Here is a 27054-nt window from a genome sequence, read left to right as displayed (position 1 = left end):
ATAAAGAATTCCAGGAAGGTAACTGAAGTGCTTTGCAAGTGTATGTGTGTAAGAATAAACTGCAAGCTACATGGGTACAAGTTCAAACAACCTGTTTGTTGAATATGTTTTTTTGACCCAAGTTAACAATCAGATCCTAAAGAATTTAAGAGTTAGCTAAAGAAAACTTTATACATCTCTCACTATCTGATTCTGATCCTGCCGTGGCCTAAAAGATTATGTACTGCAACTGCACTGTGTAAAACCTGACATATACTAAGCTTTCTTTCTATAGTACTGGAGCATATATTGGGTCTATATAAATGATGGGAAACAAGAATACTAAGAGAGAAGTACTGTAAGGGTATTTTCATTGCATTATCCGCGGCGTTAATCCGGCCGTGGGGAACGCAGTGTAAGCTTTCCATAGCGTTGCTATAGAAAGCGCTTCCCCACTGTCCATGAGCAGAGAATCATAACAATTCTCCGCTGTCAGCCTATCTGGCAGATAGGCTGACAGCGGAGATCCATCTTCCGGCTCCTGCTCCCGGGCGGTGACTCCAGCAACGGAGATCCGCCACGGGATATCGCAATGCCCGTGGACAGGCAAAGGAAACAAAGGAGGCAGCAAGAAATAAAAAAAGAATGAAACAAGAAGGCAAATATAGTTATATTTACCCTTCAGAGCATTTATGTATAAAGGAATTTAGCCTTCCACAAATACAAGTCTGTTACAGTAATCCTTAAATTACAGTGGCCTCAGGTCACAAAATATCATTCACAAGCCATCATAACTTGAAAGTCAACTTACAATGTACTCAGGGTCTTTCTAGAGATGGGAAAGGTAGTTATTTACTCTATCACCAGCTCACGAGGATGTGATTGTTCTCAGTCAGAGAAACCAAGTAATCTTGTAGATATGATAACTTTTAATGGATAACAAAAATACATGATGTTATAGTGAGCTTTCGAACCTACTCAGGGTTCTTCCTCGGGCTTATCTCTGCATAGGTTTGAAAGCTCGCTATAACATCATGTATTTTTGTTAGCCATTAAAAGGTATCATATCTACAAGATTACTTGGTTTCTCTTGCTGAGAAAAATACTATTTTGCTCTACTGGCTAACATGGTACCAAACCTTTTCAGCTCATCAGGGAAACAGCAATTAAGCTCTCCACTCCCCTAGACCTTTAGGGAAGCAGCTATTACCCTCTCAGTTACTCTAGTCTGCATTAACCTCTTTAATGCCCTACACCACCAGGGAAGCAGCTGTTAACTTCTTCACTATCCTAGACCACTAGGAAAGCAGTCATTAAATGGTCACTCACTTTTCAAACAACTTGTGCTTTTATAATAACCAATGTGCTAACTCGCAAAACTCCTATTTACTTTATTGACCTAAGGTGACATTTTTCTGCTGAAAATCCCTCTAAAGTGCTGGCCACTATGGGTCTCCCTTCCTCCCAGCTTGCTGCCCACTGCCTGCTGTCAAGTATGTCACTGGAGAAAGGAGGGTAGCAGTACAGGATGGGGAGGAAGGGGATGAGACATCATGCTCATTGATGTGTATAGGGAACAGAAGGAAGTGAGGATAAGGAGGAGAGAAGGATAGACTTGCACAGACACTGTCTGCAGCAATAGCAAGTGACTGTTTACTCTTTTTATCTATGGAAATTGCATCTCCACTGCTCGGTACTGCAGTAGTGTCATCTATGATGATATCATGTTTGTGTGTGTGTTATGGACAGAAACCCAAATCTGCAGTTCTCTAGTCTATAGAAAAAGACACAGCAGCCAGGATCTTCTCAATAGTTATCAGAGAATTGAACATCAGATCTACACCCTACAGAAGGGGGAAATAGGGAAAATACAGAATACAAGTCATATAATAGCCAGAAATAGTATTATTCCCCATGTACACACATGACAACTAATTCTGAAAAATCATCCGAGAAGTTGGGTGAACTTTTACATTTTCACTATACTAAGACCATTAACAAAGTAGGCACTAAACTCACCACTACCCTAAACCACCAGAGCTGTTGTTATTAAAGTAATGCTCTGGTTTTGGGCCTACATCTTATCTTGGGACCAGAAAGGACAGTTATATTTCCTGCTGTTGGTCTTCGGTGCTGATGCCCTTCTCTGATCTGCTGCTTCCAGGTTCCATTTTCAGCTATCCAAGATAAGCAACACAATCTTCAGACTACTATACCTAAGCCCCTCAGTGCATTGGCAGAGTTAGACTACCAATACACAATACATGCCCTCTGATTGGCTAGAGATACTCACATGATCAGTGCTAGCCAATCAGACAAAAATGCACAGCTTGCATTAGGCATCTAGGAAAATAGAAGTGGCCATCTTGGACAGCTGAAAGCAGGACCCTGAGGGGGTTTATCTAAAGGATATCAGCATAGAAGAACGACCCTCCCCTATCACTTTAACTATTTCAAAGGTATAAGTCCACACCATGTTTAGGAGATCCACTTTCCCATATGTCTTTTTTTAATTAAACATAGGAATAGATCTTTGTACGAGAGAGAAAAGAAGCATGCTATAACATGTTTTTGGGAATGTTTCTCTGATTACTTGTACTTTGGTCTACTCCTAGATGGTGTGAAATTAGCCTTATTTATGCTTATTCAACATGGGCTGAGTTCTCAGACCAGCGTCGTGAGTGCCACTCGATACACATCAAACCAAACTTGTTTAATTTGTTTTACTCTAGCCAAAAATCAGCTCATGGGGAGGAGTGATAGCTAATGCGATTGTTCATCCTCATGGGCCGGTGATTGTTCATCCTCATGGGCCGGTGACTGTTCATCCTCATGGGCCGGTGACTGTTCATCCTCATGGGCCGGCTGTACATCTCCCTGTTCACATGGGAGATGTATTGCTGATCAGAAAAATCTTTTTGTACTCGCATAAATGAGCAGATCAGTCGATGAATGAGCATTGGCTTGTTCCTTGGCTGATTGCTGGTCCCTTTATACAGTCCCATTGTCATGTGAATGAGCGTTTTGAGAAACGCTAGGGCTCAGCGATCAGCCTGTGTAAAAGGCATTATTAATGGTATTGATGGGTCAATAAAGTTAAAAAAGAAGAGCAAAAAGAAGAGCAAGCACACCACAAACGTTTTGATGCAAATAAAACTTGTTTCACTTTATTTTTGTTTCAGGGATATTTTACTGTTAGAAGGGAATTTAAAAGGGGTTTTCGTGACTCTATAAAAAAACTACGGAGCATATTAGCACATGTACTGAGATTTTATTAGCACATGAACTTTTTTTTAATCTATTCAAACTCTGTGCTAGTGCACGTGAGTTCAAAAAATAAAACAAAGCGAGAAGCTATGTCCTGCCCTATCTTTTTGACACATAGGAAAACTATGTGCCAGAAAGATAGGGCAAGTCCTATCCTTTCTCGCGCATACGGTGGTATTAACACACGAGAATCCTACTAGTAAAAACGAAACCATTGAAATTTATGGTTGTGTTTCATCTCGGTTTGCGGCCATAAGTTTCACACTCGCAAGATGAAACAAAATCAAGCCCATGTGTTTAAGACCTCACTCCAATGGCATTCCTCCAGCGCTAGAGCTCTGGTGCCCGCTACTTGCAATCCAGAAGAAGATGGCCGCACATTTTGAAAGTGATCCCTCAGCCAATTGCAGGCTTCAGCAGTGATTGCTCAAGAATGAAAAGCATGTGACCACAGGCCGGCTTCTGGGTTCTGAGCAGTGGGCATCGGGGTTCCAGTGCTGGACAGGGCACTGCTGGAGCATGGGAGTATGATTTTTTATTTTTTTTATTTTATACTGGTACATTTCTAAACCACTTCAAAAAATGTTCTCAGTCCTGGAAAACCCTCTTAACTGTAGCAACATTTTGGACATTTTGTCCTTCGGGCTATGTAATGTGTTTTATAGCTTAATATATGAGTAGCACTGTACCTTGGATACATATTGTATAGTTTGCAAAGCCAGGAAAAATGGCAACATATCAAAAAGACTTTTGAATCACCCTGGATTACGAGAGGACAAGGGAGGAATAAAGTGTAGGCTGAGTGCGACCGAAGTTTTATTTGTATCAAAAAGTCAGTAGTGCCGTCCTCATCTTCTTGCTCTTCCATGATTGAAGTTCAAAGGCTGTAATGACCTGAAATTGCACACAGCAGTCTGACTGTCAAATAGACAGGTGTAACCATTGGTGTACAAAAAAAGGCAAAGTAACTGCCCTGAAAGTAATCCATGCAGTACATACTGCTCTATACTGTACTGGCTTCTACGTGTGCTACATGTACTGTGCTGATTATTATCTGTACTACTATATAGTTTGTGATCTGAATGAATAGAAAGCAATTTTTTGTAATCCGGTTCATCAGAATCCCAGAGGATAACTTTGTGTCCAAACTTTGCATGGACAAACACCACGTTGGCTGTTGATCATTGACTATATGAAAGGGAGAAGAGGAAATTCCAGCAGACATGCTAGGACTAAGATCTGTGTAGTAGACTTGAGACATATAAGCATCCCCTATAGATATTTCTACTGTTGTATTTTTAAAGAAATGGAATAAAGCCTGAAGATTTTATCTTTATTGTGAAGACTAGTTCTGGAAATTCCTCTTCTCTTGTTTCATGTGTAGCATGAAGAATTGGCTATCCTGAATGTGTTTAGTGTGACCTACCAGAGCTCCTCATGCCTGTAGATACTGGAGAGGACGATCTTGCCCATATTAAATACAGCTTATGACTGAGCAAGATACATTTCTGTGCCTCTCTTCTGTTTGCACAATTTAAACTGGGTTCGCACTACGCTCAGCTTACCTCCTGAGGTTCCACCCCAGGCTTTAAAAAGTGTGACTCGGGCCTGAACCCCTAGGATGGAATTATAGACTTTCATCAGTCAAATGGAGACCAATAAGGTCTCCAACTGACAAGGTTTCTGTTCATTTTCATTATATTTGGAGGATAGAATAGTGTAGATTGACCATAGACAGGCACCATTCTGCTTTCACAGAACTTCATAACCTTACACATGCTCTCTACTTGTACTACATGACCTTTATTTATCTCTATTTATCTATACCTGGACTGCTATCTACTGGTACTACATGTATTATACTGTATAATTATACTTATAGTACATGATTAGTTCTGTTCTCTACCCTACTGCATTCCATCTGTATTGCATGTAATGTACTGATCTCTCCCTGTCTTCAATTATCCCCAACAGGTCACGATTTGAGGAAATTCTGTTGAGAGAACACCTGTGGCAATTCCTGAGACACTAAGAATTATTGTACACCACCTGTACAATACTAAGGAAATCCTGAAGATGTGACCTGCGGGGGTACCTGAGGACTGGGGTTGAGAAACATTACATAGTAACATAATATGTTAGGCTGATGGGAGACAATGTCCATCTAGTTCAGCCTGTTTCCACCCCACCTTGTTGATCCAGAGGAAGGCAAAAAACCCCCAAAGAGGCAGAAGCCAATTTAGACCATTTAGGGGAAAAAATTCCTTCCGACACCCTATCCTCCAACACAGAAAGTGATTCATCGGCTTTCAGCATCACGTTATGTATTTTATATTAAAAAGACTTGTATCTCTATTGGTGTGATTAAGTGTCTTTAACTGATTTTTTTCTTATTTTAGGTTGACATTTTAGAGGCTTTAGGGCCAATTACCATTTTTTTCCCCAGAAAGTTATCATCTTAAATTGGAATATTTTCAGGTTGCAATGGTTGTCCTAAAATGAATTAATGTAATTTGAGAGAATGCTTTGTTTGCTATAGATTAATAATGTACTTTGTAAAAATATATATTAAATAAAATGCAATTAAATGAATGAACGCCATTAAAATGTGCCCACAATAAGTTTGACATAAGGAATTCAAACTGCTGTCCAATCTGCTATCAGCTGTGTACATGTAATAAAGTAATATACCTTAAGTGTTTTGTTGTGTCTCTGCAGCTCCCGACACAGGCTCTCCAGTTTGCTTCGCGCAAGGATAGCTTTATTATGATCACTTTGTAGTTGGTCTTTTTCTTTTATAAGTTGAATTTGGCGTTTTTGCATCTGCTTCATCTGCTTTTGCTCTGTACGATGCTCTTCAAGCTTGCATAAAACAAAAAGCACCAATAATACCATGTTATATGAACACAAATAACAGATAATTGCTGTAAATATGCTAGATCAACACTAGATATATTGGGGCAGATTATGGTTTGTTTCAAAAATGCACTCGGATTTTGCTTTCCTGCTTCATTTGGGGAGCAGGATAGGTGAATCACCGCGGCTTAATCGCTCCGTTTCAGAATAGAACCAAACAGCGCCGAACAGACCCCATTGGCTATAATGGGGTCCGTTCAGTTTCCGCTCAGGTGCCAGGAAGAAAAAGCGTTACATGCAGGAGGTTCCAACGCAGATGCAAAACCAGCCTTATTAAGGCATTTCATAAATTGTTCTTAATCAGGAGCCTCATGGAGGAAGATGCGTCAAATGTATTAAGAGGGGCGAGTCTCACAATACATATGAAGTGGAGCATCTTGGACTGTCTATGTGCTGCAATGAAATCTACACTAGCTCATAACTGGAGTAGATTTCTGCTATAATTTATACCACTTTCTAGGACGAATTATAGTAGACCTATTGGGCCACAAGCAGAGATGTTCCTTCCCACTAAGCCCAAAAGTTTTACAAAGGTGCTGAAGGTGGCAGAAAATTAAAAATAGTGGCAAATTTTTTGCACCATTATGGCTTGCACCAAAAACTGCAACTATTACATACCAGAAAACTGGCACATTAAATATGATACAGTTGATTCAGTCCCTAATGTCTCAGTAATTACTACAATACTAATTGATGGGATTTTAATCAACCATCATAATTCATTAGTATAAGTGAATATGTAAAACTGTGTGCTATCTTTGTGGAAACTGACATTTTCTTCACTTTCAAGTAGCCTGTTAATGGTTAGAAAGCTTCTCAGTCACAAAAAAAAACTATTGGTATCTAGTATAAAACAATAAGTACAAGACAGGGAGGAGGGGGATGCAGCTACAGCTCACTAAGGGCTCATGCCCATGAGCATAGGCGTAAAATGCTGTGGGTTTCCCCACACCATTTGTGGATTTGGCCACTGCAGATGTAGGGATCTTTCCCATGAGCGTAGGTGCTTTTACGTGCGCCCACCGGCACCGTGAGAACACATTAACAGGCACACAAATCTAAAGTTTGTGTACCCATTCAGACGGCACGGGCCCCAGCGCATATACGCTGAGGCCGCAATGCCATTTCCTCCCCTTCCCTCTCCCTCGCCGGCTCACCTCCTGTCTCCTTTCCTCCAGTTATTTGCAATAGGAGTGGGTGGGATAGGGGCGAAGCTAAGCACCTGGCCCTTGTCTGCAGTCAGCAATAGGAGGGAGCATTCCACCCCTTCCCATTGCAAACAGCCGGAGGGGAAGAGAGAGGAGGAGAAAAGGGGGAAGAAGTTTAGCAGTCACGCTGATAAACTCCCTCCCACCTTCCTTCTCCGGCCGCTGTCATTGGCTCCCATAGCAGTCTATGCAGCGGCAGACGTATTCTGTCCAGAAAGACAGTTCAAGAACTATCTTTCTTACCCGACGTAAAAGCGCCCGGCGCTATTTTGGCTGGCTGGGTGCTTTTACGCTGTGGGAAAACGCTCATATGATCTGTTGCATTGGAATCCAATGCATTAGATGGGAGCGTATGTTGGCCGGCCATGAAAACGGCGGCCGACATACGCTCCTGTGAATAAGCCCTTGCAGCGCAATTACTGTGGGTTTTCTGTTGCTGAATGCCTGCAGTGATCACGCAGTGTGTGAAAGCATCCAAAAGGATTAGCGCACGTCTCTATATACCACCACAGAAGGCGTGGGTTCCATTTTTGCTTTTAACTTTGGGTTTCTTTATGGAAATAATACAGACATAATTAGGATCATCCTTAAAAAATGTGTGGAAAAAATGGATGAGATCAATAATGGTAGCCAAATGCTTGTGCCTAAAATATGTCAGCACTTCTAAAATTCCACATGCTGAAAATAATATTGTCCTTTGCAGACAGGTTTTTATAAAAATGTGCCTGAAATACTCGGCTTTCCTAATATCTCTTTGCTTCAATATTTCTCAACTGTGCCATAAAGTACTTCTTGTATGAATTCTTTATTCGAACCCTTAAGCTTTATACATTAATATTCAATGGAGTTAGAACTTAAATACAAAAATATTTAAATGACTCTAAAGTGTGTGCAGTAGCCATATGGATAGCTCCCTTATAAAACCAATTATTAGTAAAAACATAACTCAATTGAGACAGTAAGCAAGTACATAACACCTAATGCTTGTCTTATCTCATATGCAATTCATTTGGAAAATATCTCTGCCATTCACAGTTTTAGAATCACAGTTGTTGATTTGCAATCATTACACATGCATATGGAGTAATAAATTGTGACTTAATTACTTTATTGTTCTCATTAACAGAAGAACACATGCCTGGGTTGCATTGTAATACACATCCCACATTTATGTGATACCAACCAGTTCTGCATACTTCTTTGTCAAGGATTCCAGCTTCTCCTCGGGTGTGCTCAGCTTGCTTAAGCTCTGGAGTAGGAGAGCAGCTTCTTTACCTTAAAGTAAAAGGACAGTATAGAATAAATGCAATATATAAGTGCTACAATATGTATACTTGCAATCAAAATTCTTCAACTCTATTTGTAAATCCAAACCAGTGTATAATTACTGCAATGAATGAGTACAGTATTAGTGCAGAATAAGTACAGTTATTTAAAAACCAGATTAGTAATTAGAAACTAGTACTTTATTGACAGCTGAACCTAAATTCTACTCATCATTAATTTGGTACATACATAGAAATTGAGTATAGTGATCTCTAGTGTTGGGAATAAGGGAGGAGGCATCTCAGACTGAGGGACTGATTTTAGCTGGCGTACTATGCGCATAATCCCTGTTCCCAGTCTACTATTACTGATTTAGCACGATTACCAGTCAATCCCTGCCTTTGTTAGTCCCCACTAGCTACGGTGCCATTTTTGGTGTACTAGACACAACCTATTAGGTTCAGTGTCATTCCTAGTACACCAGACACAACCTATTTTTCGCTTTGGTGTCATTTTTTAGTACACCAGACACAATGGAACATTAGGTGGTTCTGGGGGGTTTAGAGGACGCATTCCTCTAACCAACGACTTAAACCAGACACCTAGGTTTTATGTGGTCAAGATATGTGTTTGTCTCTTTAAAGTCTGGTTAATTTGATTTTATATCTAGTTATTAATAAAAGGTAATTTTTAATAGACGGAAAAAGGATCTATACAGTGAAAGGTCTTGATCATTATAAATCGTGATTCTTCTACTACAGTGAAGAGCTATTTGTGAATTAGGTTTAATTTACAAACTTTCAGCTGTTTGCAAAAAAACAAAACAAACAGGAGCAATGTAAATAAGTCTACAGTACTAATATAACAAGCAGTTTCTCCACATTCAACACAAAATGTCACTTTTAAGGACTGCAGTCTCAGAATTCTTCATCCCCTTCATGACTTCTTTAGTATTTAGTAGAGCACCTTTTGCTGTTATGAACTGCTGCTGGAAAAGTACTATATAACCAGACACCAGCTTTGAATAGTGTTCTTGAGGCATCTTAGCCCATTTCCCATGGCCATTGGCCTCCAAGTCACTAATATTCTTGTATTTGAGTTCTGCAGCCACCTTCTTCAAATCTTACCAAATCAAACCTAATTTGCAAATTTCACGCTTCTATGACACCAGAAAGCTACATTAAATAGGGGTGCACTTACTTTTGCAATTAGCTTGAATAATCTAGTTGTGAGCCCTTTACTTTTGCTATTTAGGACCTAAAGAATGGTCGTGACAAATTTCATGTTTGTACAACACCGGGAAGTTAGAGAATTAGTGGTGAGTCAGTGAGTCAGTCAGTCAGTCAGTGACGGCATTCACCTTTATATATACATAGATAACACAGGAACCAACATTGACAGTAGGTGATGGTCACAGCTCTCCTCCTCCTCCTCCCTGTACAAAGACCTCAGCACAAGTTATAGAGAATGAGTAGAACACTCTCCTATTGAAGTCAATGGGTCTCCTCTAGTCTATTATATCTACCACCATGAGGCTGCTTTAAAGCGTATATCTAAATGTTGTTATCTGCAGCTCTCACGCAAGGTGGCTGTTCCATAGTAATATACCAATAATAGCATAACAAAATCTACAAATAGAAAATAAGAACACATTAGAAAAATGTTTCACTATTTTATTTTAATCAGAAAAAAGTGATACTTTTGTTTCTAAGCCATATGGCAAAATATACAATTTTAGAAGTGATGTGCATTTTAGCATGCAATACATAGCTGTTGAATAGCTTAAAATCACTAGGCTTATTCGCTTACTCATATGTTATAGCAGATCCTAATAGGCTGATTTGGTATAGGTAATTATTTAACAGTCTATAGGTAAGAAGGGCTGGAAATAATTGCGGTTTTGTACAGACGATCGAAGCTTTTCTGCCAGGTATAGAAAAGTATCATCTTCTAGCTCAAAGGATACAATTCCCACTAGAGAATCAGCAAGCTTGACATCAGCCATTGTCAGACGTCCCTTATCTGTATATGCTATGTGGATGTCAGAAGAGAAGCAAAGGTGGTTTCATTTGTATTCCATCAGTATGATGATATGTCCAGTGAGGAAGAAGAGATACATCCAGCTTGAATGTTCTGAAGGCAGTTTGCATTTTGTCTTCTGTATTTTGTGATGTAGTCTGCATGTAATGTAACATATTTTTATACATTCATTACTGAAAAACGTTTCATTCTTGTGAGCCGCATTTACACTGACAAATGATTTGGGGGCTTGAAAAATATGCAATCTTACTTTTGAATGTAAGTAATTGCAGCAATGTACTTTTATAGGAAAAGTTGAGCAACAAGCATTACATTTCAGGGATTGTTTCATCTTATTCTAGTTGTTCTGCTGTATTATATGCTATGTTATATGGATGGTTATTAATTACACCACTCATGTCACCTGCACCTCAAATACATCTCCAAAATCTGCCCTATTCTTATGGTACAAACTGCAGAAACATGTTTAGTTTTCTTGTTTAAACTATTGTAATGCCCTTCCTCTTAAAATCTATCTGGAATGCAGCAGGCAGACTCATCTCTCTGTTCAAATGCTACACCAATGCCCCTACCCTCTGCCAGTCACCTCACTGGCTGCCTATCCACAATAGAACACACTTTAAAGGGAACCTGTCACATCCCCACAGCACCATAAGCTAAGTCATTGTACTGTTAGGGGACGTGACAGAGAGCCGGGTGCTGTATTTTTTATACTCACTTGCTCCCGCGATCCAGCGATGCCCCTCACTGAAGTTGGTGTGCAGCACGAAAATCTGGCCCTTTTTAGAGTCCAGAGACATCAGGGGTGAGGGGAAATGCAGTATCTTATGAAATCAGCTGCAGAATTTGCCACTGAATTTCCCGCTGCAGAAATTCTGCAGCATTTCTTTTATGTATAAACATACCGTTTAAGTCATCAGTGTCATTCATACAGCTTTGCACAGTGCTGCACCTCCCTGTATCTCCTCTCTCCTTTCTGTCTACCACCCTACCTGTGATCTCCATTCTGCTAATGATCTCTGAATAACAGCCTCCATAATCTGAACCTTTAAATCCTGTCTCCAAAGCTTTTCCCAAGATGCACCAGTTCTCTGGAATATGCTGCTCCAGACATATAAATTAATCAACAATATTAACACTATTAAGCATGACCTAAAAACACATCTCTTTATGGAGGCCTATCATATTCCTATCTATCTAACTTATTCAAGTGTCTTCTACAGTCTCCTTCAGAACTGGATACTGTCATCCAACACTATCGCCCACCCTCCATGCACTCAAAGACACTTCCTATCTGTACATACACACATACTGGCTAGTGATCAGCACATACAGCTTTATGTATACTACTCTATTCATAGAAAAGATGGCTGGACCATTGTACAGAACAAACACTTTTATCTCGTATGTCATCCCTATTTGAGCAGAGCCCTTGTCCCTATTGTTCAAATTGTTTATTAGTTTAACTCTGTATGTAATGTCTGATTTTGTCTGGTCTTGCATAATGATGAGCGTTTAGCAGAATAATTGTTTTGTGTCAGTATTGGGCCAATTTCACGAACATCATTGTGAATTGGGATGGCCGATTCTGACTCACATTAACGTCAATCAGAGTAAAAATCAGGTTCACTAATTTGCCTTCCAGAAGGTCTCCAATGAAGCCAAAGCCCCCCAAATTGCATGGGAGTACAGCCAGACACCTGGAGAACACTGTGCTTTCCCAAAAATTGGTCAAAATAGTGTACAGTGGTGTAGGGGTCAATCGTACGTGTTGTGTCACTGAAAACAAGAGAAGGCCCACATAGGGTCTCCTAAATCAAAAATTGCTCCAAGGAATACAACAGGTGTGCTGCTTGTTTTAAAAATAATGTGATAAATTTACAAGGGCACATTATGCTAGGTGAACATAACACTCAAGCAAGGGCCTGCTTTAAGGAACAGCTCTACAGCTACCAAAAAGTTTGCCATGCAAGATAGCAGGTGTGGTGCTTGTTTTAAAAGCAATGTCATAAAGTTTTCAAAGGACAAATTCTACTAGGTGAACAGAACAGCCAGACACGGACCTACTCCAAGGAAGAGCTGTAGAACTACAGCAATTCCTTGTGCTTTCGAAAATTTTTGTTTAGGAACAAGGACTTCCAGCAGGTTGGGCCCATTATGACACATGATCTGGTCTGTCTTCAGCTTGTGCAGGATCAGCAATGTGTCAGCCTGGGCCCACAGAGCTGTCAAACATTCTTTGGCCATATGGTTGGGCTTCCGTAGACATATAAGTTTTAGGACAGCATTTTGGCATTTACCACATGCATTGCTGTATGGAGGCTGGAGTTTGTCACATAAGGATATCTGTGCTAATGTGGAGGGTATTGAAAGGTAGTATAAAGAAATGAAGAAAGAGAAGGAGAAGGATGGGGGCTAGGAGTAGAGAGACAACGACGAATGTCTCCCAACTATTGGGGTACTATGAAATGTGGCCTTATGCCCCACCTATAGGACATTGACCCAGTGTGCTGTTAAGGATACGTACGAGCCTGGCCATGACCCTCGTAATGCCCCTGGCCATGTTTGCAGGACCACATGTCTGTGATCAGGTGCACAGTGCCATTCTTCAATGCAAGGGTCATGTTATCACTCACATGGCGGTGCAGGGCAGGGACAGCTTTTTGGGCCAAGAAATGGTGGCTGGTATTATGGGTTAGCACAGTGGAAGGTGTCTGTGTCCATTAAACTGAAAGACAGCATTTCAATTGAAGGAAGCCATGCAATGCTTGTGTTCAGGATCTGTGCTCGTGGATGGTTGACGTAACATATATTTTTTTATACCTTCTCATAGCTGGGGGTTGGAGGGCTGGCTGCTAAACTTGGACACGTTGGAATATGGGGTAGATGTCAATGTCAGTGAAGGTGGTGGGGATGGTGGTTCTGACTTACCCAATTTGATTTTGCAAAAATTTTGCCTAGCCAATCAAGAAGAGCACAGAATCATTTACCCTCTTATTTGTACAATGCGCAACATATTGTTGCTATGGAAATAAGGATTATTCTTTATAACTATATGTAATAATAGATTTCCCTTGTAATAACTGCTGTACAAGAAATATTCAGCGATCAGCAACTTTGTTGGGCAAAATCAATACCTTTGTTGTTTTTATTAAATGGGTTGTGTGTGATGTGACAAATCCTCTATTAACTTAAAAAAGTTAACTGAAATTATAAATCTGATTTTTTTTTTTCGTATCAACTATCAGCTTTAGTCAATAATTGACACAGAATGCTGGACTTGTAAATTACATGGTGTTAAAATGTGCACATTCACCTTAATTCACAATGGTGGTTACACGTTACACCTTAGTAAATTCCAAGCATTGCAGAAATAATCCTCAGTACTTATAAATACAGAGTTAATGCATGTTTGAACATTTTTTCACGAATGATATAGATTGAGAGTAACTGCCTATCAGAGAAATATATCTAATGAAATGATTGTGCTGTAGGTAATAAAACACATTGCAGATAAGACAATTTATTTCACAAGTATATAAAACTATAGCTTTTCTTTGTCTTCTTCAAAATAAAAAAGTAAGTCCTCAGAGTAAGAAAAGTTTTAGAGTTTTTTTTTTTAGAAAAAGTATATTGCGGCTGAAAGCTTCTGTCACAGTCGGCTCTGGCCACCTGAAGTAGGCCCAGGAGGGAGGACGGGAAAGAAGAGGAGACCAATGTTTGCCAATGCCAGTCAGAAGAACACAGCAGTGCTTCTGCTGAGGTTCCCCTTCAACAGCCAGAGCTATGGTTGGGGAGACAGTAGGAAGCGCATAATGCCATGTCGAGGTACTCCGGGTGGTGTCATTTCTGTGTATTCTCAGCAAGGCTGAAAAAGGCAGTACCGCCCCCAGTGATAATGCAAGCGTGATGCTCAGGCACATACATCTGCAATTGTTGCTGGAAATGTTACTGACTGCAAATACTGTACATCGCAAGGCTGCATGTAAAAAATGGGACAATATTGACTACTTAGCGGGGCGATTGTGTGGAAAGCACAGAACATTCTGATTGCTTTACAAAGAAATCTTGTGATACAGCAAACAAACACTCAGAATTTGCTTGCTCGTCTCCTTTTGTAACCCTGGTGAGAAATGTTATTGATACAACTATAGTTGTATTTGCCCGTTCTCATGGGACTTACAATATCCTATCCCACTATTTAACTGAGAAGGGTAAGCATTGCCCTACTTTGTATGTTTCACCTGCATTATTTGCCTCTTCGAATGTTATTATGAAGTCTATTTCAACACAAGCTGGCAGTGTGGATATGCAAACTGATATAAAAAATGAACTTAATCATCATGATGTTTTTCTTACTGTTACTAAAAGCAATTGTCACGTCTGTGTCACACAAGAGCACCACGCCAGCACAGATGCAGGATGGCATCCACACAAGCGCAAGAAGCACACACGATGCAATACTAACACAGACTACACCACGCCAGGCAAAGATAGATGGAGAAACCTGTCCCTTACAACTCAAGGAAATAGGGCACCCCTGTCTAAAAGCAGGGTAGGTGTCCTGGTAAGGACGGCCCTACAGTCTTCACCCAGGATCTGACTATTCCTGGTAAGGTACCTGGAGAGATGCACAAAACACTAAAAAGTAACTGTGTAAAGACTAAAAAACAGCAAAAGGAAAGAAAACCAGCACTTAACTGACAGTGGAAGCCATTACCCTAGGATAAAGGCTCCATCCTGCTCCATCTACACATCTAACTGAACTGAATCAACATCAAGGTAGGAGATTCCTGGGTACTGCTCCTTAGTTTGCAAGGTAAATGGACTGTGATATTGGGTCTTTTGACCATTATTATTATGTCTAGGGGATTAGGGTCCTGGGGGATATGTGGGATATGTATTTTGGGTTGGATATGGTGCGTTTTTTAAAATTTTTCTATGGCCCTTTTCTATTTTCTCTTCCTCCTCCTCCTCCTCCTCCTCCAGTATGCAATGCAACCTGCATCTCAAATTATGTGTAAGGCCTCCGTCACACAGGCATTTTTGTACATCATTTAGTGCTGCGTTTTCAGGGCTGCGCTAAACTCTGTATAACGCATGCATTCATTTCAATAGGGCTGCTCACACAAGGCTGAAAACGCAGCATCTTCAATGCTGCGCTTTGACAGCGTTGCATGTTCTACTTTTGGATATTTTCAGCCCTGCGTCGCCCATTGAAATGCATGGGCAGCGGTTTCAGCACTACTGAAAACGCGGCAAAACTTGATGCCTCGTTTTTGGCAGTACTAACCGCACACCGATTTTCGGGGTGAAGACTTACAATATAAGCCCTACCCTTAAAATCAGTCCTAGCTACACTAGATAGAAAAAAAAATCAATACTCACCTAGCAGCTGCCGTTCGGGTCCCGGCCCCTGGTCTCTGCCACTGCTTCGGTCTTCTCCTGCACTGACAGATCTATTGCTGTAAGCGAGGTTTGAGAACCCTGCCTCCAGCAATAGATTGCTGTGATTGGTTCTCGGCGCTGGTTCAATGCCCAATCACAGGCATTCATTGACTGTCTCAGCCAATCAGATTCGGCAAGCTCTGATTGGCTGAGACAGTCAATGAATGGCAGTGATTTGGCATCGAGCCAGCCCCGAGAACCAATCACAGCAATCTATTGCTGGAGGCGGGGTTCTCAAACTTCCCTTACAGCAATAGATCATCTGTCAGTGCAGAGGAAGCCTGGAGCAGCGCCAAAGATCAGTGGCTAGTACCTGGATGGCAGGTGCTATGTGGCAATGAATATCATTTACCATGGTTCAGGAGGTTTGGGGATGAGTCTAAAAGATATATTGTTTTTTCACGTATTCAACAATTTCTATTAGAGACTCATTTAACATTCTTGCTTCACCATTCTCTTTGGGCACATTTTTTTCATTCTCTGTACTCGATTTATTCACGTGGAGCAAGTGTACTGATTCATAAAACTATTCCTTTTAGATGTGAGTCCTCCCTTATAGATTCCGAGGGAGATTTGTTTGTCTTACATGTACTACTGCACATAATGAACATGTTTCCCTTTAGGCAGATGATTTGTTGTTGTATACAGGAGATGTGAGTAAATCTTTGGATTCTGTTATGTCCATGCTTGATATATTTGGTAGGATGTCAGGGTTTACTATTAATTAGGGGAAATCAATTATTCTTTCTTTAAACCTTTTGCAGGTAGATTTTCTGTAGGAGCATTCATAATTACAAATATTTGGTAATTATCATATCTTCAAGACTTCAGGAATTTATTTCTGCTAACTTGCTTCCATTTTACTCCTTTAAAGGGGTTGTCCCGCGCCGAAACGTTTTTTTTTTTTTTTCAACAGCCCCCCCGTTCGGCGCGAGACAAACCCGATGCAGGGACTTTAAAAAAAAAACGCACAGCGCTTACCTGAATCCCTGCGCTCCGGTGACTTCTTACTTACCCGGTGAAGATGGCCGCCGGGATCTTCTCCCTCGGTGGACCGCAGGGCTTCTGTGTGGTCCATTGCCGATTCCAGCCTCCTGATTGGCTGGAATCGGCACGTGACGGGGCGGAGCTACACGGAGCCGCTCTCCGGCACGAGCAGCCCCATTGAGAAAAGAAGAAGACCGGACTGCGCAAGCGCGTCTAATCCGGCGATTAGACGCTGAAAATTAGACGGCACCATGGAGACGAGGACGCTAGCAACGGAACAGGTAAGTGAATAATTTCTGATAACTTCTGTATGGCTCATAATTAATGCACAATGTACATTACAAAGTGCATTAATATGGCCATACAGAAGTGTATAGACCCACTTGCTTTCGCGGGACAACCCCTTTAAATGTGCGCTCTGGAATTGCCAGTCAACATGTAATAAACTCCCTACCATCCACGACTTTTTTACTGCTAAATCTCTAAATCTACTAGCTCTTACAGAAACGTGAATACAGCAGTCTGACATGGCCTTCCCTGCTGCACTGTCTTACAATGGCCTGCAGTTCTCCCACACCCCGAGACCAGATGACAGGCGGCGTGAAGGAGTAGGTGCTCTTCTCTCCCTGAAATGTACCTACCAGGTCATCCCCCCTGTACCCTCACTCACTTTTCCATCATTTGAGGTACATACGCCACGGCTTTTCCGTCTGCTGTCCATGCAAGTAGCAGTTATCTACCGCCCCCCAGGTACTCCTCATCTGTCTTTGGACCACTTTGCTGCCTGGCTCTTCCATTTCCTATCCTGTGAACTTTCAACTCTCATCTTAGATGATTTTTAACATCCCCACTAATGACCCTATCTCTCCATCTGCCTCTCAGCTTCTATCGCTCCCTCCTCTCTTGGTCTCTCTCAACTTACAACCTCTCCCACTCACAGGGATGGCAACACTCTTGATCTGGTCTTTCTCCATCTCTGCTCTGCTTCCAACTTTACTAACTCCCCTCTTCTGCTCTTGGACCATAACCTCCTCTTTTTCTCTGTCACGCTCCCTAACATCTCTCTAGACCCACCTACCTACAGTATTTACAAGAACCTTAAGACCATTCACACCCAGGACTTTGCTGAGTCCGTACAGTCCTCTCTGTCTCCTATCTCTCTCCTCTCCTGCCCCAGCCTGGCTGCCGCTCACTACAACACTGCTCTCAAACGTGCCCTTGATGAAGCGGCGCCTCCCATGACCTGAGCCATCCAATGTAGAACGTGGCAAACCTGTCTCACTCCTCAAACACGTTTCATCCAGCGGTGCTCTAGAAGTGCTGAACGGCTGTGGAGGAATTCGCAAATGTCCGCGGACTTTCTCCACTACAAATTCATGCTCAGAACCTACAACCTCGCCCTAAACCACACCAAACAAGTCTACTTCACCTCTCTCGTCTCTTCACTATCGCACAACCCTAAACGGCTCTTAGATACTTTTCACTCGCTTCTCAGCCCTAAACCGCAGCCCCCGGTGACAGATCTTGGTGCCGAAGAGCTGGGTGCCTACTTCAAAAAGAAAATTGATGACATCCATCAGGAAATAACTTCCAAATCCCAGACTAGCCTTCACCCTAGTCTTTTCAGCACTGCATCTAGCTCCTGCTCACTATGTGTACTCAGACTAACGACAGAAGAAGAAGTCTCCAAATAGCTTTCCTCTCGCCCCACCACCTGCGCTAGCGACACTTCCCCCTCACACCTCCTCCGATCCCACTCCCTAGTGGTCATCTCCCATCTCACCACTATATTCAACCTCTCTCTGACCTCTGGCATCTTTCCCTCTTCTTTCAAACACGCCATCCTATCCTCACTGCTAAAGAAGCCGACTCTTGACGCAACTGATGCTGCCAACTACGGACCCATCTGTAATCTCCCCTTCATCTCCAAACTACTAGAACACCTGGTTTACTCCTGCCTTGTAATCTATCAGAGAACTCTCTCCTAGACCCCCTACACTCTGGCTTCCGAACCCAACACACGACAGAAACTGCCCTTACAAGCGTATCAAACGACCTCCTGACAGCCAAATTGAGGGGAGATTACTCCCTACTGATCCTCCTTGACCACTCCTCAGCATTTGACACTGTTGACCACAAACTCCTCTTCAGTATGCTTCACTCCATTGGCCTAAAGGACACTGCTCCCTCCTGGTTTTCCTCCTACCTATCTGATCGCTCATTCAGCATCTCCCCAAAAGGGATATTACAGTCTGTGGATCACAAAGGAGGAATTATATATTTTATTGTGGACATAATGGGGAGATTTTTACTGTGTGGGGGCATTATTACTTTGTGGGCCTAAAATGGGGCACTAGTGCTATGGGCAGGAAACTAAAAGGCGGGAGTAGAAGCAGGATGGGGAGATTTGGCAGAAATGAAATAGCTGGAAGAAGTCTTTATGGTGGCTATGGACACAGATAAAGACAGAAAGGGAAAGTGAACAATAGCAACCAGAGAAGATGACCTCTGTGATCATTGGTGGTAAATGCCCTGTAATCACTATCACTGCATAGAGCTGCTATCTATTATTTGATGACTGCGTTATTTATAGGTGTAAAATTGTTGAGCCACTGTATTGAAGCCTCCCGTGTTATAAAAGTTGTCTTATGGATATGTTATCCATCTATCTGTGTTCACAATCAGTCTCACGCAGACGTCCCCTGAAATCAATTCCTTTGGTAGGCCCTAGACACTGATGCACTTATCTTACACTAGACTGGCAGTTGGGGAGGAAAGGTTGAAAGAGCAGGGAAACATACATACTGTAGCTGGAGTTTGTGTGAGCTTTCCAATGGTTTTGAGTAGTTTGTCACAGGAGCTCAGTGCTGGGGCTCACAAGCACAGGAGCTGTGAGAAGTGTCTGGGGGGAGGAGCAACATCGCCTACCAAGCTAATCTGCATAACAGAATAAACACCCCCTCAAATCCAGAGCATAAACAATAACAAAGGGCTCTCCAAGATCACAGGTGCATGGGAAAATAGATTTTTTTCACTTCAATGTGCTCATCAGGTGTGCTGAGATAGGGGGTAATTTTTTGGTAGTGTTTTTTTTTTTCAATTAACTTGGAAAACTCCTTCAATTTGCATTAATAAAAATAAAGTACAGCAATTAAAGACGCTTTTGCCTTTGAAATTCCTTATCAATAGTGGAACCCCAATTTATATGGGTACAATGTTATATCCGTATACAATATTAATGTTTAATATATTTTTATTGTCTTCTTTCCTTCTATTCTTCTTCATTGAGCAGAATATGTAATTATTGCATATGAAGATGTGTGGATATCTTTGTCCCTTTACTGTTTGCTTATTACTTTTGTTATAATTCAATAAATACTTCGAAACTAAATAATGATAAATAAGTCATGAAACTAAGTTTTGTGTATAAGATGAAAGGCGAAAAAGTGATGACTTCTGTCACTTCCTAAGTCATCACCCTTCCATTTTCATCTTATATACAACACTTACTTCTATGACTCTGGTTTATCGTTATTTAAATGCTTCACTTTTTCTCTCAGCGCTTCTTTTGTTATCCTGCCTTTTTTTCAAATGCAAGTTTATCACACCATGTCTTTGCTCTTTTTTGTGAGCTTCTCTGAAATAAAAAATGTATGGGGTGGAGCTTGAAGACATGTCTTGTGAGGACCTGACTAATCATGTTGCTCAAAAGTGAGGTCACATGACAGGAAGGCCAATCAACTATCAGCATATAGAGGAAGCTGGTAAAGCATATATTTTTAATTGGCCTGGAATGAATATTTATGAAGAGCAATTTCAGTTAAGAAGCCGATGAAACTGAGAATGATCACATACAGAGCTATTCCAAAAAAGAACCCATATAGTGTAGAATTATGTATTATACTATTTAAAATTGATGTATGCAAAAACAGCATTTTAATGACGGATACCTTTTAATATATGAGCAGTGAAGGGGATATTAACGCAGAAAACAAGTTCATATGTTTATTTGACTAAAAGAATAAATGTTAAATTCAATCCACGTTTTGTATCTTAGTATAATGCATCAATAATCATTTGTAATGTGTGTTAGACTTGGACATGCCCATTTTGGAAAACATGCACACTTATGCCATGCTCTAGTTCTGCATGAATGAAATCAATTATTCCACTTACTGTGACATATCGAAGAATACACTGCTCTAACTATTTAGCTTCACAGAAGAAAAGAAGAAAAAGCCTTATTACCATACCCATGGAAACCATGAATTTGGGTAATCCATGGATTCATTTGCAAATCTAATGAGCAGGCATAAAAAAGACTCACATCTGCTGAATATGTGCTAGAAATGTTTATAACTTGAGTCTTCATAATGGGCTATGATTATCAAGCATAAAAAAAGATTCCAAAAAAAATGCAAGGAGGTCTCTAGACAAAACACACTGACAGAGATTAACTCTACATTCCAAAGCTTCTGTTTCAAAACCTCATATTTGGTTCCTCTCTAAATTTATATAAAACTTCATTGGAAAACAAAAAAGTGGAATTTAATAATTGTGTATCGTGAAATGATAATGTTAGAATAGGTTCTTTTCTATATGTTTAATCGACCTGTAGTGAAACAAAGTCAAATTATCACGAAGAATTAAAGACCTTTCTTAAAACTTTAAAGAAAGCAAATTGATGATTGGAATAATGCAGTAAGCATTAAAAATAATATGAAATGCAATATTTATAAGATTTGTATTAAATCTAGATATAACAGCAAATAAGAGGAACGGATAAGGAGTATAGATGAGCGAGCGCCAAAATGCTCGGGTGCTCGTTACTCGAGTCGAACTTTTCGCAATGCTCAAGGGTTCGTTTCGAGTAACGAACCCCATTGAAGTCAATGGGCGACCCGAGCATTTTTGTATATCGCCGATGCTCGCTAAGGTTTTCATTTGTGAAAATCTGCAAAACCCAATAAAGTGCTGGAAACGACACAGAAACGGATAGGGCAGGCAAGGGGCAACATGCTGGGCTGCATTTCAGGTTCCCAGGTCCCACTATTCAGCCACAATAGCGGCAAGAGTGGCCCCCCCCTACCAATTTTTACTTCGGACAAACCCTCATTAGCAAGGCACACCTTAGCTAAGCACCACACTACCTCCAACAAAGCACAATCACTGCCTGCGGGACACACCCCTGCCTCTTCTCTTGGGTTACATGCTGCCCAACCCCCCCGCACGACCAAGTGTCCACAGCGCACACCAAAGTGTCCCTGCGCAGCCTTCAGCTGCCCTCATGCCACACGCTGGCCTCACAGCCACACCACACTCATGTCCATTTATAAGTGCGTCTGCAATGAGGAGGAACCGCAGGTACACACTGCAGAGGGTTGGCAGGGCCAGGTAGCGACCCTCTTTAAAAGGGGCGGGGTGATAGCCCACAATGCTGTACAGAAGCAATGAGAACTCCAATCCTGTGCCACCTCCATCAGGAGCTGCAAACATGGGCATAGCAATGGGGAATCCATGTGCCACACAGTATTCATTCTGTCAAGGTGTCGCATAGCTCAATCCACACTGCAAGGGGAAAGCCGTCAGCGCTCTGCCCTCTACCCAAGTCAGTCAGTGCCTTTGTGCCAGACAGGTCAAACACCGCGATGGGAACTAAGTTTGCACCAACAGCATAGGGGGGGTCCTAGGAAGCCCAAGACATGAACAAAAAATTGATCTGAGCAGCCAAACATGGCAGACTTGCACCGCGCCCACGACATAGGCCTTGGCCCACAGCTTCAGCAATCCTAGGCAGGAAGCGGACTCTCACTGCACCAAGGACATAGGCCTCTGCACAAACCCTCAGCAATCGCGTGCCTACAGCGGACTCCTATGCTAGCGTAGCTGTGCACGTCTCATTAGCGCTGTATTGCTCCTGTAGTTTGTCCCAATGCAGTGCCCCGGATAGTAGAGCTAACGTCAGATTAAATACAGGTGGGCTTCGGCCCACACTGCATGCCCCAGTCAGACTGGGGTTTTTTATAAGTAGACACAGGCAGGTACAACTCCGTGTGGACCGACAGCATGGGTGGGTCCCTGGAAGCCATCGGCGGTACATAAATAAATCCCATTGCAGTGCCCAGCACAGCTGAGGTAACGTGAGGTTTAATGCAGGTGGGCTTTGGCCCACACTGCATGCCCCAGTCTGACCGGGGTTTTTAATACATAGACACTGGCAGGTACAAATCCCTAATGTGAAGTCCCTGTGGACCCACAGCATAGGTGGCTCCCTGGAACCCACTGGCGGTACATAAATAAATCCCATTGCAGTGCCCTGCTCAGCAGAGCTAATGTCACATACAATACAGGTGTGCTTTGGCCCACAGTGCATGCCCCAGTCAGACTGGTAATATGTACCTTAACAGTAACCGCGTTGGTGGGAATGTGGTGGCGACTGCGGACCTAGTAGCGCGGTTTTATTTAGTTCGTTTTCGGAATGTGGCCAGGATTAAGTGGGCCGTGGCGGGGGGATGGTGGGGGGGCTCTCTTGTTGTGTCGGTAAAGGTGAAATTCTTGGACTGCCACCAGACGGACCAATGCAAAGGTATTTGCCAAGAATGTTTTCATTGTTGGAGGAGGAGGGGGATGTTTTTGAGGCACTACGTGTCCTCTCCACGTATCCGTGGTTATATGCACCTTAACAGTAACCGCGTTGGTGGAAAATGGCCTCGCCACCATCATGTCTTTGGGAAGCCTCTGTTTCCACACCCCAGTCACAAAGCATTAGCAGCGGTATAGGCAGAGCCCAGAATTAGTAACATTTCAGCGGTAGCATTAGGGACAGGCCCCAGTAACATATCACTAGCAGCATTATAGGGGGAGCACAGTATTAGTTCCATTTCAGTAATAGTAGCAGTAAAGACAGGCCCCAGTAACAATTCCGAAGCAGCAGTATAGGGGGAGCACAGTCTTAGTTCCATTTCAGTAGTAGTAGCAGTCAAGACAGGCCCCAGTAACAATTCCGAAGCAGCAGTATAGGGGGAGCACTGTCTTAGTTCCATTTCAGTAATAGTAGCAGTCAAGACAGGCCCCAGTAACAATTCCGAAGCAGCAGTATAGGGGGAGCACAGTATTAGTTCCATTTCAGTAGTAGTAGCAGTCAAGACAGGCCCCAGTAACAATTCCGAAGCAGCAGTATAGGGGGAGCACAGTCTTAGTTCCATTTCAGTAATAGTAGCAGTCCAGACAGGCCCCAGTAACAATTCCGAAGCAGCAGTATAGGGAGAGAACAGTATTAGCTCCATTTCAGTAGTAGTAGCAGTCAAGACAGGCCCCAGTAACAATTCCGAAGCAGCAGTATAGGGGGAGCACAGTCTTAGTTCCATTTCAGTAATAGTAGCAGTCAAGACAGGCCCCAGTAACAATTCCGAAGCAGCAGTATAGGGGGAGCACAGTATTAGTTCCATTTCAGTAGTAGTAGCAGTCAAGACAGGCCACAGTAGCATTCCCGTTGCAGCAGTTTAGGGAGATAATAGTCTCTTTCACATTTCAGTAGTTGCAGTATAGACAAGGCCCCATTTACATTTATGTAGCAAAAGTGTAGGCCAACCCCACACACCTTGCTGTACCATGAGTGCAGGCGAAGCCCATAAAAATTACTAGGATTACACTGTAGGCGATGGCCCCAAAAAATTGGTGTACCAACAGTACTAATGTACCTCAAAAAAATTGCCCATGCCCAACGAAGAGGGCAGGTGAAACCCATTAATCGCTTTGGTTAATGTGGCTTAATTTGTAACTAGGCCTGGAGGCAGCCCAGTTAAAATAAAAATTGGTTCAGGTGCAAGTTTCAACGCTTTAATGAGAATTGAAACGTATAAACATTGTTTACAAAAGTCATATGACTGAGCCTTGTGGGCCTAAGAAAAATTGCCCGTTCGGCGTGATTACGTGAGGTTTCAGGAGGAGGAGCAGGAGGAGGAGGATGAATATAATACACAGATTGATGAAGCTAAAAGGTCCCCGTTTTTTATGGTGATAGAGAACGATGCTTCCATCCGCGGGTGCAGTCTACGTATTGTTTAGGTACCGCTGCTGTCCGCTGGTGGAGAAGAGAAGTCTGGGGAAATCCAGGCTTTGTTCATCTTTATGATTGTAAGCCTGTCGGCACTGTCAGTTGACAGGCGGGTACGCTTTTCCGTGATGATTCCCCCAGCCGCACTAAACACCCTCTCTGACAAGACGCTAGCCGCAGGACAAGCAAGCACCTCCAGGGCATACAGCGCGAGTTCAGGCCACGTGTCCAGCTTCGACACCCAGTAGTTGTAGGGAGCAGAGGCGTCACGGAGGACGGTCGTGCGATTGGCTACGTACTCCCTCACCATCCTTTTACAGTGCTCTCGCCGACTCAGCCTTGACTGGGGAGCGGTGACACAGTCTTGCTGGGGAGCCATAAAGCTGGCAAAGGCCTTGGAGAGTGTTCCCTGCCTGCGCTGTACATGCTGCCTGATCTGGCCCTCGGAACTGCGCCTTCTGCCACTAGCGCTGTCGGATGGGAATTTTACCATCAGTTTGTCCGCCAGGGTCCTGTGGTATAGCATCACTCTCGAACCCCTTTCCTCTTCGGGTATGAGAGTGGAAAGGTTCTCCTTATACCGTGGGTCGAGCAGTGTGTACACCCAGTAATCCGTAGTGGCCAGAATGTGTGTAACACGAGGGTCACGAGAAAGGCATCTTAACATGAAGTCTGCCATGTGTGCCAGTGTACCTGTACGCAACACATGGCTGTCCTCACTAGGAAGATCACTTTCAGGATCCTCCTCCTCCTCCTCCTCCTCCTCAGGCCATACACGCTGAAAGGATGACAGGCAAGCAGCATGGGTACCCTCAGCAGTGGGCCAAGCTGTCTCTTCCCCCTCCTCCTCATGCTTCTCCACCTCCTCCTCCTCCTCCTCCTCCTCCTCAGCGCGCTGAGATATAGACATGAGGGTGCTCTGACTATCCAGCGACATACTGTCTTCCCCCGCCTCCGTTTCCGAGCGCAAAGCGTCTGCCTTTATGCTTTGCAGGGAACTTCTCAAGAGGCATAGCAGAGGAATGGTGACGCTAATGATTGCAGCATCCCCGCTCACCATCTGGGTAGACTCCTCAAAGTTTCCAAGGACCTGGCAGATGTCTGCCAACCAGGCCCACTCTTCTGTAAAGAATTGAGGAGGCTGACTCCCACTACGCCTCCCATGTTGGAGTTGGTATTCCACTATAGCTCTACGCTGCTCATAGAGCCTGGCCAACATGTGGAGCGTAGAGTTCCACCGTGTGGGCACGTCGCACAGCAGTCGGTGCACTGGCAGATTAAACCGATGTTGCAGGGTCCGCAGGGTGGCAGCGTCCGTGTTGGACTTGCGGAAATGTGCGCTGAGCCGGCGCACCTTTCCAAGCAGGTCTGACAAGCGTGGGTAGCTGAACCATCAAATTAAAGACGTGGGCCAGGCATGGCACGTGCATGAGGCTGCCGAGCTGCAAAGCCGCCACCAGGTTACGGCCATTGTCACACACGACCGTGCCCGGTTGGAGGCTCAGCGGCGAAAGCCAGCGGTCGATCTGCTCTGTCAAACCCTGCAGTAGTTCATTGGCCGTGTGCCTCTTCTCTCCTAAGCTGAGTAGTTTCAGCACGGCCTGCTGGCGCTTGCCCACCACTGTACTGCCACCCCGCGCGACACCGACTGGTGGCGACGTGCTGCTGCTGACACATCTTGATTGCGAGACAGAGGTTGCGTAGGAGGAGGAGGAGGGTGGTTTAGTGGAGAAAACATACACCGCCGCAGATACCACCACCGAGCTGGGGCCCGCAATTCTGGGGGTGGGTAGGACGTGAGCGGTCCCAGACTCTGACTCGGTCCCAGCCTCCACTAAATTCACCCAATGTGCCGTCAGGGAGATATAGTGGCCCTGCCCGCCTGTG

General features: G+C 43.1%; 1 protein-coding gene across 1 annotated transcript in view; it reads right to left on the bottom strand.

Annotated features, from left to right (window-relative positions):
• The window catches only part of TXLNB (taxilin beta), a 122679-nt gene that overhangs the window by 60821 nt on the left and 34804 nt on the right, over positions 1 to 27054 (bottom strand). Inside the window, exons 3-4 of the mRNA XM_066605488.1 lie at positions 8554 to 8645; positions 5938 to 6108 (exon numbers count right to left, since the gene is read on the bottom strand). Coding sequence (XP_066461585.1) covers positions 5938 to 6108; positions 8554 to 8645 — 263 coding nt within the window. The remainder of the gene's footprint in view (positions 1 to 5937; positions 6109 to 8553; positions 8646 to 27054) is intronic.

The sequence above is a fragment of the Eleutherodactylus coqui genome, chromosome 1, assembly GCF_035609145.1.
Source record: "Eleutherodactylus coqui strain aEleCoq1 chromosome 1, aEleCoq1.hap1, whole genome shotgun sequence".
NCBI lineage: Eukaryota > Metazoa > Chordata > Amphibia > Anura > Eleutherodactylidae > Eleutherodactylus > Eleutherodactylus coqui.
Note: the sequence above shows the minus strand (reverse complement) of the source record. Positions and strands in the feature narration are given on the sequence as shown.